Here is a 16380-nt window from a genome sequence, read left to right as displayed (position 1 = left end):
TCCTCATGACCTCATCTAAACCTAATTATCACCCAAAGGCCCCACCTTGCAATACTATCACATTGGGGTTTGGGGTTTCAATACATGAATTTGGTGGAGAACACTGACATTAAGTGCATAATAGATACTAAATCTCCTCCTTTATAAATATAAGAAATTGTCTTGAATTGAACCCTTTAGTCAAGGTTCTCAAATTCAGTGTGCTCCAGAATCACCTGGGGAGATTTATAGGCCCAGATGCTCTGGCCAATTAAATCAGAATCTCCTCTTGGTATGAAGCCCAGGCATTGGAGTTTACTAAAGGTCTCTGGTGGTTCCAGGGTACGGCCAACACTGATAATCACAGCTCTACAGGCTATAATTGCAGGAGCAATATAAAACCAACTCACTTGTGCTTAATAAAATGGGATTCTGCCCTGGAGCAAAAGAAGGTAGTTGCTTTCAGAAATCCAAGCTGTTTTTTAAAAATCTCATAGCTTGCAAACAACTCCCATAGATTCTAACATAGGATTTTTGTAAACAATTTATCTAATTTAGTAAATGTGTCTGTGAATATAAAAGTCCTCTACCATGGACACTCATCTTTAATGAGTCTATCAATGATGTACCATCACAGGATGTAAATCCTTCTGGCTTCCTAAGACAAAATATTTGCTCAAGAAAATGCCAATTGTTATCTATAGAAAGGGAACCTAATTATTATTGACTATGAAATGGCAGGAAATGAAAATATTTGATTTTTAATTTTCAATGCATTGGAATAAAAAAACTCAGATCCTTGACATACTGAAGCTGATTCTAAAATTACCAGAGCAAACACATGGTCAGGCAAAATGAAAGATCTAGGGCCAGCTGCTAAATTGAATATGGTTTGGAAGCCTATAGTAACAAACTGGGAGTGTCTTTCTTGGCTTCTTCACAACCTTAGCCTCAATTTTTATTTAGAAATTTGTTGTAGTCAAGGAAGAAAAGAAAGTGTAAGACCTTCTTGCTCATCAGACCCACAGATGTTTCAAGGTCTTGATGTCTGAGATTAAGTCATCACAGCCTCAGAGTAGGCTATATTTAGTGGGGCTGGATCATTTTTAAAAGCTGCTTTATTGGGATATCAGACTGAATTTAGAAATCATGAGACAGATCCTAGCCTGTTATCATTTCACGAACTACTGGCAGATGGCTACCTGGTGGGGCATTTTGACAACTTTTAGTCAGTCAACTTCATCCTGTAGTCATCCCCACAGTGGGAGATCCTCTTTCAGCAAGTCCTAAATAAATGGAAAGATGCTTGTAATTGAGCTTCTAAAGAGGTCTAGACTGAGAGCCTTCTGGGAAACACTTAGTGAATATTGACATCTGCCCCAGAGTTTTGATTGTCTTTTAGAGAAATGACTCAGGGATAGAAGTTGGGAACAAAATGGTAGCCCAGTGAGCCAGACTTTACAGGGGAAAAAAAAAAAAAAAAGGAGCTGAGGCTAATTTTATATTTCTGTGTATTTTATGATGACTGCATCTTTGTAAGACATGTTAAGGGAGAAGAGACAACCTCCAGGGATGGGCCTGGCTTAAGGTTATTTATGACCCTGAAATCGTGAAGAGATGTCACCAACCTATGAACCTCTCACAATGAGACCTCAGAAACTTGCTGTTCAAGCCTTGTCCACTGGTAACACCTACTTTCTAGACTTCCAATAAGAGCTGGAAAAGTCTGATTTGTCAAATCATGCAAAGACATCCTAGACTTTCTCTCTTTTTTCTCTGATGCTTCATGTTTTTATCATTTGTCTGACAGAAAACGTGCCTCAGATCATTCATACATGCCAAGATATAAGTAATAGCTCACAAAGTTATTTTTATGCATCTCCATAAATTACTAATAGTTGCTAGGAATGTTCCCCTATCTGAAGGTATTTGTCTTTTTTGCAAAGTCTTAACACAAAACATTAAGCTCTCTAAAATTTCAAGAATCTGATAGACAAGAAGCTATGCAAAAGTTGCAAAGTCCCAAACAGGTAGTAGTCTCTGAAATTCTATCACTGAGAGCAAGGGAGCTGAATGGAGCTAACATTCCATTGCTGTTCTAGTAAACAGTGAAGAGAGGTCCTGGCTATCCTACCCCACAATATACATGACACTGTCAGTCACAATGCAATAAGACAGATGCCCCATGACCAGCTTTTACTGTCTTGTTGCCCACAGCCATTTTCCCAATCTAGGCTCTGTTCAGCTTCAGCCTACAACCACTTTTGTGGAAAAGCCTATCAATAGAAAATTATTGACTAAACAGCCTCAAGATATGCATATTTAAGTTACATATGTGTAAATTAAAACTTAAGAATGAATACTTAGATGAGGTGAAACCTCAATGGTTCTGGATGCCATCCATATTTCAAATAGTCTTCTTGCTCATTTAAAATGTATTTGAGTCACATTTGATCATTTGTTCCTTCTCTCATTTGGCCAGTTTTATTGAACACCTATCAGGTACAGGCACAAGATAGTAAGACAGGGCTTAGGTATTGTCCTTCCCTGGGGAATTATTATCTATAACCTAGTTGCCATTGACCTCCTATCTGTTTCTTTTTTTACATCACCCCATGGGCTCACGCCCATGAGTTCATCTCTCAAGACCTCAATTTTTCATCTGTCAATGCTGGCTTCACAGTGTTGTTGACAGAATTAAATGAGATTATATGCACAAATGTACTTCCTACAGGTTTTGGCCCTTAGTAATTGTCACTTTTCTTTAAAAGTGTCTGCCTAAGGAGTATGGAGAGGTCTTCACTTTGGGCTTCATCTCACAGTGTCATGAAATGAACCATCTACAGTAATTTCCCATCTTCCAACACTTCAGCTCACAATTCACCTGCAGCCAAAAACATTATCTCTAAATTGTGGTACCAGTTGAAGCTGGTACCAACAACTGGGACAAATCTAGGGTGTTTCTTCAATCTTTCCTTTTCCTTTTATAATGGAAAGTCAATGTCTCTTGAAATGTGGTGACGGGGGAAGAGATTTTTCAAGATGGAGGAAGGAGCCAGTAAGTGCCTGCACTCTAAAATTTAGCATTTGATTTATTTACCCTAAACGTATACATCCAATGAGAGATCATTTGAGACAGGTGGAAAGTCCTGGGAGCTATGCTGTACAGTCCTGTCTGAAAGAGTCCAACCCAGAGAAAAGCAGACCTGAGGAAACTCTTGAAATATCTAAAAGACAGACTCTTGAAAGAAGAATTCCATCTAATCTCTGGCAATCAATGGATGACAACTGCTCTGAAGGAGAAAATTCTAGCTCACTTGAAAGAACTTTCTAACAATCTGAATTGTCTAAAAAGAAAATAGACTGTCCTGGAAAATAGTTTCCTGTCACTAGAGATTAAAAATATAGCCTTGAGAGCTTTTGGCTTTGGAAGAATGATTGAATGAGATGACTTTGAAGCTTATTTGTGATACCTGAGTCCTAATTCTGTGCTTTATTTTAGTTTTTAGATGTCGTGCGGCTGGTTCAGCAGAAGTCCTGGAAAGTGGGAGATATCTTTCACGCAGTTGTTCAGTATTGCAAAGTGCTTGAGGAGCAGAAGGAAGGGACCCCAAGTCTCTTTGACTGGCTCTTGGAACTAGGATAAGACAGCTATGCCCTTAGAGTATCCCTTTCCTTTATTCCAGCTTAGATTACAGTGGTTTGCTCTAAATGCTCTAAACTTTCTCAAAACATTCATCACATTGGCAGAGCTATAAAAAATCTGCTATTCAAGTCTATGGCACATAGAATAAATCTGAGGAAAAGCAATAGGTCTGTACAAATCAATACAACCTATGAACGAGTTCAAAAGAGCTTGTATTAGAATGTCTGGAAAAACAAAAATTTTAATGGGCCCTAAACTAAAAGCTTACAACTAGGCCCAAAATCCAGGAAAGCTGTTCTTAAATATTTTTAATAATATAAAATGGTGTGTAATGTCTCCAACTATGTGATTCAACTGGAAGTCAAGTCACTAGTCAATATAATTTTGTAAACTATGATGTAACCTTTATTTTACTTTTTCGAGCTGATTATGGGGCTCTCAGCCCAGATCAACACTTAAGATATGGGTGAGAAATTTCCAGAATTTTGATACAAGGGATTTTCACTATCAGACCAGTATCAGTGGATATTAACAGAAATGCAAGAGTATTATTGACGTCCTCTACTGAGGTGATTTCATTTTTTTTCTGCAACTCACTGATAAATGCTCAGCACCTCCCCAGCAATATCTGTGTTTCCAGCTAACCAGAAAACTCTTGGTTTTCAGTCGAGAGAGAGAAAGACTGAAGGTTGTCTTGTTTCCATCTCTGTATTACTTGCATAACATGTTCACAGAATTCTTACCATAAGAAAAAACTTTCTTACAAAAAAAAACAAACAAAAAAACAGTCTTTTGAGATAAAATCTGCTTGTGTGTTAAATTATATAAGATATAAACTTTCATTTTATTTTTATTGTAAATTATGAAGAAATTATTATCTTAAATAATATATTGAGTTATCTTAGAGGTTCATAAAATATGAGGGGATTATAGTCTTAAGTGTCATATCTTGACATGCAAGATCAGTACTTTTATTATAAATGTGTTGGTTCTAGTATGGTAGACCTTACCTGGGTGACATTTTTGATGACAGACAAAGGATTTGACATAACCCGTTAGGATGATACACTCTTCCTGATTCAAAGATATTGACATTTAATTGAGGAAGAAGAAAACCTTATCATATTTAGTTTGTTTAAATAAAAGGGATTTACTCTTCTGAAAAATAAAAAGTATCTAACTTCTCTTCTCCCTTCAACTAAATGAGACACCCTGGCTTTTATTTTCTTGACCAAAGAAGGTATTTACTAAGATTCCCTGAAATACCATGCTTTTACTCTATTTTTTAAAATTGTGAAGTAATTTTAAGTGTGAAAAAGGCCCCATGCCGTCAATGCTGGCCTTATGTGTCATCCACATCTTGAACTGTCAAGAAAGCTTCCTTGTAAGCCTTACTTCCCTCTTCACCACATACCGAGGAATCCTCCTCAGTACTCACTAGATACTTATTATGTTACTAGTCCAAATTTAGGATATGTGTTTAATTTGTCACATTAACAAGATGTCAAATTTTAAAATATATCCATTATCTCAAGCTGAAAGTTCTTTGTGCTACTAAATGGAAAAGGATCTATTTATTTTTAAACAATCCCAGAATATTATGTGTAGACGTTTGTTGTGCTCAAATGAATGTTTACTTACCCTAAAAAGCACAAATACTGGATTGTAATCGTGTGATAAAGTTATATACATGTTGTACCTAATGTTGCAAACTAATCAATAAATTTTTGTTCCCGCATTGTCGATCCTTTTTTTTTCCTCCCAAAGTCGTAAGTGCCTCATAGAACACAAGAGCCACAGTATGACCGGATGAAGGAAGATTATCTTTTAGACAAGATTTACTGTTACACTTTCAACTTTCAAATAAGCCAATGTTCTTTGACTAAATTAGTTGGCATCAGTGATATTCATGTAAATTAGCATTTCTCAACCTTGGCACAATTGACATTTGGGGCTAAATAATTCTCTGTTGCAGGGGGTTGTACTGAGACTTCTAGAATGTTAGGAACACCCCTAGCCCTTATCCAGTAGATGCCAGTAACCACTTCCTCCTGTCATGACAACAAAAGATGGGTCTCCCAACATTGCCAAACATCCCGTGGTTGACAAATTCACCACCAGTTAGGGGCTGCTCGTATAAATACATGCACTGAAGGAGCAGAGCCTGAGGCTCTAGAAGGTGTTAGGGTAAAGGAAGGGGAGCCTATAGTCTCTAGTCTAGGGAATCCCAGTAGGAACCTGATAACCATGCATTCCCCTCTTGCCTTCCCATGAGCTGTGGCTTTTACCGCAAGTCTGGGGAATGGGAGAAAGAAGCACAAGGCAAACAGGGCTTGGACAAAAACTGACCTAGACTCCAGTAAACTAGAGGTAAAATTGTCAGGCTTAGAGGTAAATGGGTCAGTGCTCTTTGAATTCAGGAAATAGATTAGTAGAATTTGTGCAAATAAAGCTCTGAGACTTCTGAGCACTTTATATTATTCACTAATAAGAAGGCATAAATCTGCCATATAAAGGATTGTCCAATCAGCCACAAGGTAATGTCGAATAATGTCGAATAAAATAAACTCTGGACATTGGCAAAGAGAGATTTTATCTGACAGGATTATAATAAGGAGAAAGGGGTTGTTGCAATGGTCGCAGAGGTAATGGTAACAGAGTGCTCCCATTGGGAGACCTGCCAGCATCTCAGGGCCAAGCAAAGAGGGTTTTATTTTACTGTGAGAGTAAACAAGAAAGAGCCAGGTTTGGACAGTGGGATGGACCAGCCGAGCTGGTGGAAGCAGCGGGGTGGCGGGGAGGAGCAGTAGGGGAGAGCCCCTTGCATCCTGAGCTCAACCTGTTTTTAGGAGGGGCTTCTTCCTTTTTTTTTTTTTTTAAAGATTCATTGATTGATTTGATAGAAAGAGAGATTGAGAGGGATGGATGGAGGTAGTAGCAGAGAGAGAGTCTTCAGCAGACTTTGTGCTGAGTGTGAATCTGACGAAAGCTCAATCTCACAACCCTGAGATCATGACCCTGAAATCATGACCTCAGCTGAAACCAGTATTTGGTCACTTAACCAACTGAGCCACCCATGCTCCCCCTCAGGAGGGGCTGCTTAAACAGGGTTGTAGGCTGGAGCAGGCTGAGGACAGGTCAACATTCAGGGTCCTGGAGAAAGGACAGAAGCACCTGAATTTGGGTGAACTGAATTTGTGAACAAGCCCCTTGCTCCAGTTGGTCCGTGGGTGTGAGCCATTCAGCTAATCATTTATGAGGCAAAGAATGGGTATTGGGGGGGGGGTCCCTATCTGAGGCAAATAAGGGGGACATCCAGGAGTCCAAGTTTCAGAGCTTAGCTCTTAGGAACCATCCAGAGGCAAGACCCGAAAATAAGCCTCTTTTCAGGACCTACAGGGTTTGAGCAAGCCAGGCCTCCTGACACCCTTCTCACCCCTGGCTTCTAGCGTGTTAAGTGGAATTCCTGCATCTCTGGGCATGGATCATAGTGACCACCGTAAGCTCTTTGAGGGCAGAGCCACCATTGACTCCATGGCTCCCACCCCAGTCCGCACACAAAGCCTCACCCACTGGGAAAGCTAGTAGGCTGTAACTTTGGCTTCCAACTAACGATATTTACACTACTCCCAGAAACACAATTCTACCAAAATCTTCTTCTTAGCTTACCAGAGACTGCTACCTGCTCTAATAAGCTTCTTGAGATTTTTTTTTTTTTTATGAAATTGCTTTTGGATATAAGCAAGTGAAACTTTCTATTAAAAACTACCTTTCATTTTAGTTGCATAAGAGCATTTGATCGCAGAACAGAGAATGTTTTCATGGCATTGGGATGCATTTAAATTATATTCAGGACATTATCAGCAGAACTTTGAGGCCAGTTGAGTACAGGCCTTTGAATACAGTGGACAGGGCAAAAAGCATCTGAGTTTTCCTTCCATCAGCAAAAACTGTGCTTGAGAAAAGCCAATAAAATGCAGTCCACTGACGGCTGCAAAAATCCTTCAACCATCTAAACTTTCCATTTCCTGTAGTAGTTCCCTTAAAATGCTCCCCCTCATTAAATCCCCATATCCAGTTTCATACGCTTCTTTTCAGTTTTTACATCTCCTTCCTGTTTCCTTCCCATCTGTCTTTCGGAGATGGCCTTTTGTTAAATTCTTATCAACAGTCATTTATTTGCCTTTGGAAGGTTTTCACTGCTTTGTTGAACTCTGTCCCGTTTACTGCTTCAGTCTCTGCTGTGCCTGTTTCTGGCCAGAATGTGGCAGGGACTCCAGATTCTACCACGATGCTCGAAGCACCACAGAACCCAGGTGCAGAGATGGTTTTCTGGCAGATTGTGTGGTCCCAGGGATGAACACCTGGCCCAAGACTTTTTTTTTTTTTTAAATTTTTTTATAGAAGTGGAGTTGACATACAAGGTTGTATTAGTTTCGGGTGCACTACATAGCAATTTGACAACTCTGTCCATTACTCAATGCCCCCTACAATGAGTACAGCTACCATCGGTCATTCCACAGTGTTATTACACTATTTCTGACTACTCCCTATTCTGTGGTTCTCATCCTCATGATTTAGTTAGTTTAGAACTCGCAGTTTGTACCTCATAATTCCCTTCACCTATTCTGCCCGTTCCTCCCTTTGGCAACCACCAGTTTGTTTTCTGTATTTATGAACCTGTTTCTGCTTGGGGTTTTTTGTTTTGGTTTGGTTTTGGTTTTGATTTTGGTTCCACACATATAAGTAAACTCATATGGTATTTGTCCTTCTCAGGCTGTCTTAGTTCACTCAGCATGGTTCCCTCTTGGTCCATCCATGCTGCCACAAATGGCACAATCACGTTCTTTTCAATGACTGAGTAATATTCCATCATCACAATCTCTTCCACCAACGCACCACAATCTCTTTACCCATTCGTCTATCAATAAATGCTTAGATTGCTTCCATATCTTGGCTATTAGAAGTAATGCTCCTGTAATAAATACAGAGGTGCATATATCTTCTAGAATTAGTGATTTCATTTTCTTTATGTAAATGCCCAAGAGTGGAATTCCTGTATCATATGGTATTGCTATTGTTAATTTTTTGAGGACTGTCCAGACTTTTCTATAGCGACTGTGCCAATTTACATTCCCACCAACAGTGGGTGAGGTTTCCCTTTTCTCTACATCCTTGTCAACACCAGTTATTTCTTCTTGTTGTTGTTGTTGTTGTTTTCTACTAGTCTGACCCAAATCTTTATAAACACAAAACACACCCCTCTTTTGCCACATCACAAATAACAGCATGCAACACAGATAAGGTAGGAGAGTTTTGCTTCTTAGGGAGGAAAACAGAATGAATCGCCATTTGTTGAAATCAAATGATAGTGGTTAAAACCAGAACAGTTTCTAGTTTTGAGTGTACTGGATTCTTCATGGCCGTGTTTGCCATGTGTGAAGGGTCCTCTGACCTAATCTTTCAAGTAACAAGCCAATTATCTTAAGGCTAGCAATATGATTTATAGTGATAAAAGCAGTAGGCCTCATGTCAGCCTTTTACCAAAGCCTTAGAAATCTCTAGTAAAGACTTCTTCAATTAGATCAGTGTCTCCTTCTTCCTTCATTCAACATCTGGATCTAGTTACTTTTAAAATGTAAGTGCAAGGATCTATAGACAAAGCAGTCATTTCCAGTCTCAGGTATGTGTGCCCTCCAGCCCCTAAACTTTTTCTTTATTCTGAAACATTTTGATTTGTTTTTAATGTAACAGATAAAAGTATGCAGATAGGGGCACCCGGGCTCAGTGGGTTAAGCCTCTGCCTTCGGCTCAGGTCATAATCTCAGGGTCCTGGGATCAAGTCCCGCATCCGGCTCTCTGCTCGGCAGGGAGCCTGCTTCCTCCTCCTCTCTCTCTCTCTGCCTGCCTCTCTGCCTACTTGTGATCTCTCTCTGTCAAATAAATAAAATCTTTTTTTAAAAAAGTATGCAAATAATATGATATACGAAATCACTTCCAGCTGCAACCTTCTACACATTGCTGTTTCACAGAGAGAATAGAAAAGGTGGTATTCCCAGGAGGAGCAAATGGGTTCTTCTGTGGAATTCTGTGTCCCAGGAAAATAAAGATTTGAACAGGCCTCTTATTAAACATCAAGCAGCAGGTTGTCCCTTGGTTTCCTTGATGTTGGGAGCAAGATGCAGAGAAATCAGATTTGAGCAATTTTGGGTAAAGAGGTGAGAGTACTCAGAAAGACAAAGAAAAATGTAGTTACAATTCTGAGCATTGGTATAGGCTCTTTCGAAAATCTAAGGAAAACTCCACGTATGTAAAATTCAGGGATTACCTGTACAGTTTCAGGAGGATTGTTCGTGCCATTTTCAGAATCCTGCTCTAGACTCTACAGTCTCTAAAACTCTACAACACATTTGCTATCACCTTCCAGATCCTTCCTCTAGAATCTGATCTATTGTAGTACCAAAAGGATCCTCAGTATCTATTTGTTTAAAGAAAACCCCCTCTGGGAGCTCATGTATTATTTGCCCCAGGGGTACAGGTCTGTGAATCATCAGGCTTACACATTTCACAGCACTCACCATAGCACATCCCTCCCCAATGTCCATAACTCAACCACCCCCTCCATACAAAAGAATACTATTTTAAAGGTATTTTTTGTGTAGAATATGTCCTAGTCAAGGAAGGAAGGAAGGAGAAGAAGGAAGAAAGGAAGGGAGGAAGGAGAGAAGGAAGGAAGGAGGAAAGGAAGGAGAGGCAAATGAATGAAGGGAGGGAGGGAGAAAGAAAGAAGTGAAGGAGGAAAGAAACCTATGTAACTCTTTTTTTTTTAAGATTTTATTTATTTATTTAACAGAGAGACACAGTGAAAGAGGGAACACAGGCAGGGGGAGTGGAAGAGGGAGAGCAGGCTTCCCGTTAAGCAGGGAGCCCGATGTGGGGCTTGATCCTAAGACCCTGGGATCATGACCTGAACCAAAGGCGACGCTTAATGACTAAACCACCCAAGTGCCCCCGCCTTGTAACTCTTCAAGGAATATATAATAATTTTAAAGTAGGAAAATTCTAACTCTAGCAGAAGTATGGAGTTGAGTTCATATAACATATGTCATGGCTAATGCATGACAAGATAAATGTCCACATTTGCTGCTTTATGCTTCATTCGAAGTCTTGGGTCCCCTTCATGACTCCTTAATTTTTTGAGAACTCTCCAAACTATTTTCTATCATGACTGCACTGATTTACATCCCACCAACAGTATGTGAGGCCTCCCTTTTCTCCACATACTTGTAAACACTGGTTATTTCTTGTCTTTTTTTTTTTTTTAATACAAGTCTGACCCAATTCTTTATAAACACAAAACAGGTTTCCATGCAACAACAAGACCTTCTTCTAGTTCCTTTTCAACTGCCAGGGGATGAGGTTCTGATGTCTGTCCCCCAGTCAAACCATATGCATTTTTTCCTTTGTCAAAATTTGCTGAAAACAAAGATAACCATTCAAACCATCTGCCAGTCCAAGCAGATTAAATGTATTATTTTTAATTTAAAATGTACCCAGAAAAGGAACATCATTCAGCCACAAAAAGAAGGAAATCCTACCATTTGCAACAACATGGTAGAAACTTGAGGGCCTTGTATTAAGTGAAATAGATCAGGGAAAGACAAATACTGTATGATCTCACTTGTATGTGGACTCTTTAAAAAAAAAAAAAGCTGATAGGTGTCTGGGTTGCTCAGTCGGTTAAGCATCCAACTTGATTTCAGCTCAGGTCATGACTCAGGGTCCTGAGATTGAGACCCAAGTCGGGCTCTGCACTCAGTATGGAGTCTGCTTGAGATTCTCTCTCTTTCCTTCTGTCCCTCCCCTGTTCTCTCTTTTTCTCTCAAATAGACCTTTAAAAAAATAAGATAACAGGGGTGCCTGAGTGGCTCAGTGGGTTAAGCCTCTGCCTTCAGCTCAGATCATGATCTCAGGGTCCTGGGATCGAGCCCCACATCAGGCTCCCTTCTCAGCAGGGAGCCTGCTTCCCCCCTCTCTCTGCCTGTGTCTCCACCTACTTGTGATCTCTGTCTGTCAAATGAATAAATAAAATCTTAAAAAAAAAAATAAGATAACAGGGGAAAGAAAAGATCAGATTTGTGGTTACCAGATAGGGAGGTTGAAAGGAGGTTACTGGAGGAAGGGGGCCAAAAGGTGCATAATTCCAGTTATAAGATAAATAAGTACTAGAGAAGGAATCTCCAGCATGACAACCATAGCTAACACTGCTGTAGGATATCCAGGAAGGTTGTTGAGAAAGTAGATGCCAAGAGTTCGCATCAAAAGGAACAACATCCCCGCCTTTTTTTGTACCTAAGACGATGGATGATAACTAAGCTTATGTGATAATCATTTCACAATATATGTAATTTGAATCATCATGCTCTACACCTTAAGCTTGTACTGTTGTTAGTCAACCATCACTTAATAAAACTGGGGGAGAAGGCAGAGATCACTGAAAGAAATGCACCAATAACAATGGTTAAGAATAATATAATGAAAAAAGAAGAAATCTCTAGAGATATACTTTAATGAGGAAGAATAAGAATTATATATAATTAACAGAATAATTGTTTCTACATAAATACCTTGTCTAGGCATGAAGACTTGAAAAGAAATTGCACTTACATAGTTTTACTAATAATTTGCATAATGTAATTAGCTAAAAAATGGTGGAGACAGCAAATGGCTTTTGTAGTAAGTTATTAATTGTAAGTATAATAAACAACAATAAAAGTGTATGTTGTTATTAAAAATAACAACAATGGTTAAGTAGTAAATTTCATATTATTTCTTTTTACCATAAAAAAAGCCGTTCAAAAAGGCACCAATTACATCAGAGTTACCATAGATACCTCTGAAGAAATAGGAAGCTATAGGTTCTTATGCCCTTAACAATGTGTGACTGTCTGGGTAAGCATTTCTTGACAGTCCAGTAACCAATTTACAGAAAAGATAGCCAAGAAAGGAAGTTCAGTAGAATGCCTGGCATTCTGACAGGCATTCTTATTTGGCCTTTTCGTTCCCTGAACGTTTATGAGACCAGGCATGACAAGCACTATTTAAGATGACCGAGGAAAATGTGACAGAGAACAGACTGTGTGCTTGGCATTTTAGAATTTCCATTCTAGTGAGGGATACAGATGATAAACCATAACAAAAGTACAATATAGGAAATAAGTTTAATTGAGCATAGAGCAGTAGTGAATAGTACTGGGGGAAAAAAAGCAGGGTGAGGTGGAAGAGGGCAGGGCAGTGTTCATTTGGATCATGGTTAACCCCAGTAGTTCCAAGTTTCTTTCTGGGTAAATCTGACAGTTTTTGAGGAAGTCAAAAATTGTCACTTGAAATGGCCCCGACCACTTGTTAGTCAATATAAACATGTGATTTGGGGTCCTAAGGTAGAAGGCATCTGCAATGCCAGCTACTGTCTACATATCCAAAACTGAGAGAGTGGCATTGGCTTGTTACCATGGCAACATTGACACGTGCCTCCAGCAGCAATGGTGGGAACAGAGTTGAAGAGTTAACTATTCCAAAGAGCAGACTGTGCAGGAAGCCAATGTACCCCAGTTCTTTGGCAGTTTTTCCTCTCACTTCCATGTCTCTCAGGCTATATATTTTTCCACTCTCAACTAAAATCCCAAAATGTTCCCTTAGGACATTTTCTGGACTATCGTCAACCCTCAACGTCCCTGTATGTGGCATTTTCTTGCCCTGCCTGAGCACAGGGTTGGTGACACATGAGCACACTCTTGCTGGGTCATGGAGTCCTATCTTTTTGAATGTCAAGGGCAATCCTGTCGTCATCAGAACTCCTCTGATTGATGAATAAATAACATACAAAAATAAAGGAATTTATTCCTGGAAGAAAATGAATCCTCTCAGCTCGGCATGAAGGTTTTGGCAAGCCCTTGAGCTAAAAGATAGTGACATCTGCTAATGAGCGTCTGACACAAGTCCAAGCATGGCCAGCTTCTAATGATCCTGAAAATAGAGGACAGCTTTGTCAAGAAGCTCCCCACTGTTAATTAGCCAACATTTTACTAATGATTCCTCCTTCTGTGCATCTTGATCAAGTCCCTATAAATCATTTGAGTGGAAAAAAATTATGGACCTAATTTTGTAGGTAAGGAAATTGAGATTTAAAAAGGCAAGAGGACCTCATTAAGGTATGAAGAATAAGAAGAAAAATAACAACCACCACCAATGACATTTATTGACCACTTGCTCTATTTTAAGTTCTCTACACGTATTAACTCATTTAATTTCCATAACAGCCCTAGGAGATGGATATTACTGTTATGATTTCATTATTGAAGAATCTGGAACCCGACAGGAGTAAATAGCTTGCTTAAGGTCACAGAGCTAGAGACAGGCAGAGCAGGATTCATTTTAAATTGGCATAAATTAGAGGCATGATAAGTGAGAGAGGTCAAAGGATAGACAACACAGAGGGAAAAGGAAGCAGAATCACAAAACACAAATCATTCTGTATCAGTTCAATCATATATTTTCTCAGCTACCAACCATCACTCTCCCAAAATAGAGAGTGAGCAATAAACAAAACTCTGTTACTTTGACAGCAAATCAGGCTGAGGAAGTGGAATTGATGACTATAAGGCCAAGAGAACTGTTTGAGAATACCCCCATGCAGGGATACTTCTAGATCATTCACAATAGCTGACTCCAAGTAAATACTTCATGTAAATGCAAAGTGTAAAGTTGCCCTCAATCTGAATGAACACCAGATTATAAGATGTTTTTCCAAAGCTTTAAAATCACAATAAAATTTTCTTCACCAAGAAAAAAAATGTATTTTGCTTCTCTCATAATGCTTTTAGGAGCATTTTTCAAATGTATCATACTTAACCTTTTAAAATGTTATAATACATTAAACATTCTTAACCAATAATGAGCACTGCACCATTTCTCTGCTTGAAATGAAAGTTAAACAGCCAGCTATAGGGCAGAATCATTCCATGGAAGACAGAGGAAGTACACGCCAGCCAAGTGTTCAGAATGGGAAGAATAAACATCTCAGACACACTGGGAGTTGATTTTAAATTCTGTTTTTAGAGCTTGACTCTAGGAGGCAGAAAGAAAAAAAAAAGAAAGAAAGGATTAAAAGGAGGGTATTTTCTTTTTTAGAAAAAGATTTTAGTTATTTATTTGAGAGAGTGAGTGAAAGAGAGAGAGCAAAAAAGCAGGGAGAAAGAGAGGGGCAGAGGGAGAAGTGGGATCCCCATCACACAGGGAGCTGGACACAGGGCTCAATCCCAGGACCTGGGATCATGACCCAAGCTGAAGGCAGATGCTTAACTGACTAAGCCACCCACGGGCTCTGAAAAGAGGGTATTTCAAAGTAAGAAATTGCCAACATTGACTCATGATGGGTCTAGAAGTTAGTGGGGAAAGGGTAGGGATGATGAAGTGACCACAGCACACAGGGCTGTTGGTTATCAGTTACATGTTGTCACCTGTCCTTTCCCTGTCTGGGCATGAGTGACTCCCACTGACGAGGGAATGAAGGAGATCCTTGTCATGGAGAAGCCCAAATGAAATTGGCCAACACCACCCAAAGCCACATGGGTCAATACTAAGGTGGAAGCAAATGATTATCACATAGTATGGCCTCATGCAATAGAGTTTGGGTGGCCTCCTCAGCAGCAACCTGTGTCCCTCTCCTCCTTATCTGATTTTATTTAGTAGTCCACCTTCCTCCACCTAACCCGTGTGATGCAGAAGTTGATTCGATCTCAGGGACCAATGCAGGCTGGACAAAGCCCATCAGACAGAGCCCGGACTTCCGTTATTGGAATAATGATGAATTCAGGGGTGGACATGGACCTGATATGCCCAAAAGGAAGGGAAAGAATTATACAGTAGGTTCTCTCTCTTTCTCTGTCTCTCCAACCCCCAACAAAAATTAAACAGGAAGGCATTTCCCCAGCTGCTTTTAGCAGTCAATTTGAAAATGTAAATGCTTTAATAAACAATCTGAATTGCATGAGGCAAACAAAAACATGATGCATCATTAAATTTAACTATTAGGCCAACTGGGTTTTGTCAAATTTCTTTTTGCCATCAATTATGCATCTGGGGCAGACCCCATAGTTTCCGGTTGTTTTCAAAACTAAAATCTCCAGTCCGTCTAATCCAATTTACAGCGTAGTTCTTACATGCAATGTAAAGCCCTTGTCCCCTTCTGCTGAGCACCAGCCAGGCTGTGGCCTAAGGAGCTTGAAATGGGAAGAGTGACAGTGCCTGCTATTTTTGTCCTTTTTTCTCTTCTGGTTCTCTCTCTCTCTCAGTGCTGGGCACTGGGGAGCAGGAAGGGAAGCAGAGCAAATGCTTCTTTTTCTATCTGGAAGCACAACTACAATTTTCTATTGACCGCTATTGCTTCTCTTGTTCATACCACCCCCCTTGCAGCAGAAATCCAAACATCCGCTCTCCCCATGGGATACCTGCATGAGTGTTTTGGAAGGCCCCATGGAATTATTCACTTCTCTGAAGAGGGAGACACAACTCCAACTCCGGGTCTGTCTCTTCTTCCTGCAGCTCGATGACCCACCCCCAATCCCTATCCTTCCTCTCTCTCTCCCCCTCCCCCATCCAAGCTTCTTACTCCTGGTTTTTGCTATGCAACAGACCACCCTCTTGAACAGACTACCAGCAAAGTAGCTCAGGCGCAGTTACCTACTGCAATATCT

The 16380-nt window shown here is 39.9% G+C and overlaps 1 protein-coding gene across 4 annotated transcripts in view; it reads left to right on the top strand.

The window, feature by feature from the left end:
* The window catches only part of SPHKAP (SPHK1 interactor, AKAP domain containing), a 178088-nt gene extending 172731 nt beyond the window's left edge, over nt 1-5357 (top strand). For all 4 annotated transcript variants that reach the window (XM_047722815.1, XM_047722816.1, XM_047722814.1 and 1 more), the window contains one exon: nt 3482-5357. In XM_047722815.1, coding sequence (XP_047578771.1) covers nt 3482-3625 — 144 coding nt within the window. In that variant the 3' untranslated portion in view covers nt 3626-5357. The remainder of the gene's footprint in view (nt 1-3481) is intronic.
* Nucleotides 5358-16380: the final 11023 nt, after the last annotated feature.

This window comes from Lutra lutra, chromosome 3 (assembly GCF_902655055.1).
Source record: "Lutra lutra chromosome 3, mLutLut1.2, whole genome shotgun sequence".
Taxonomy (NCBI): Eukaryota; Metazoa; Chordata; class Mammalia; order Carnivora; family Mustelidae; genus Lutra; species Lutra lutra.
Note: the sequence above shows the minus strand (reverse complement) of the source record. Positions and strands in the feature narration are given on the sequence as shown.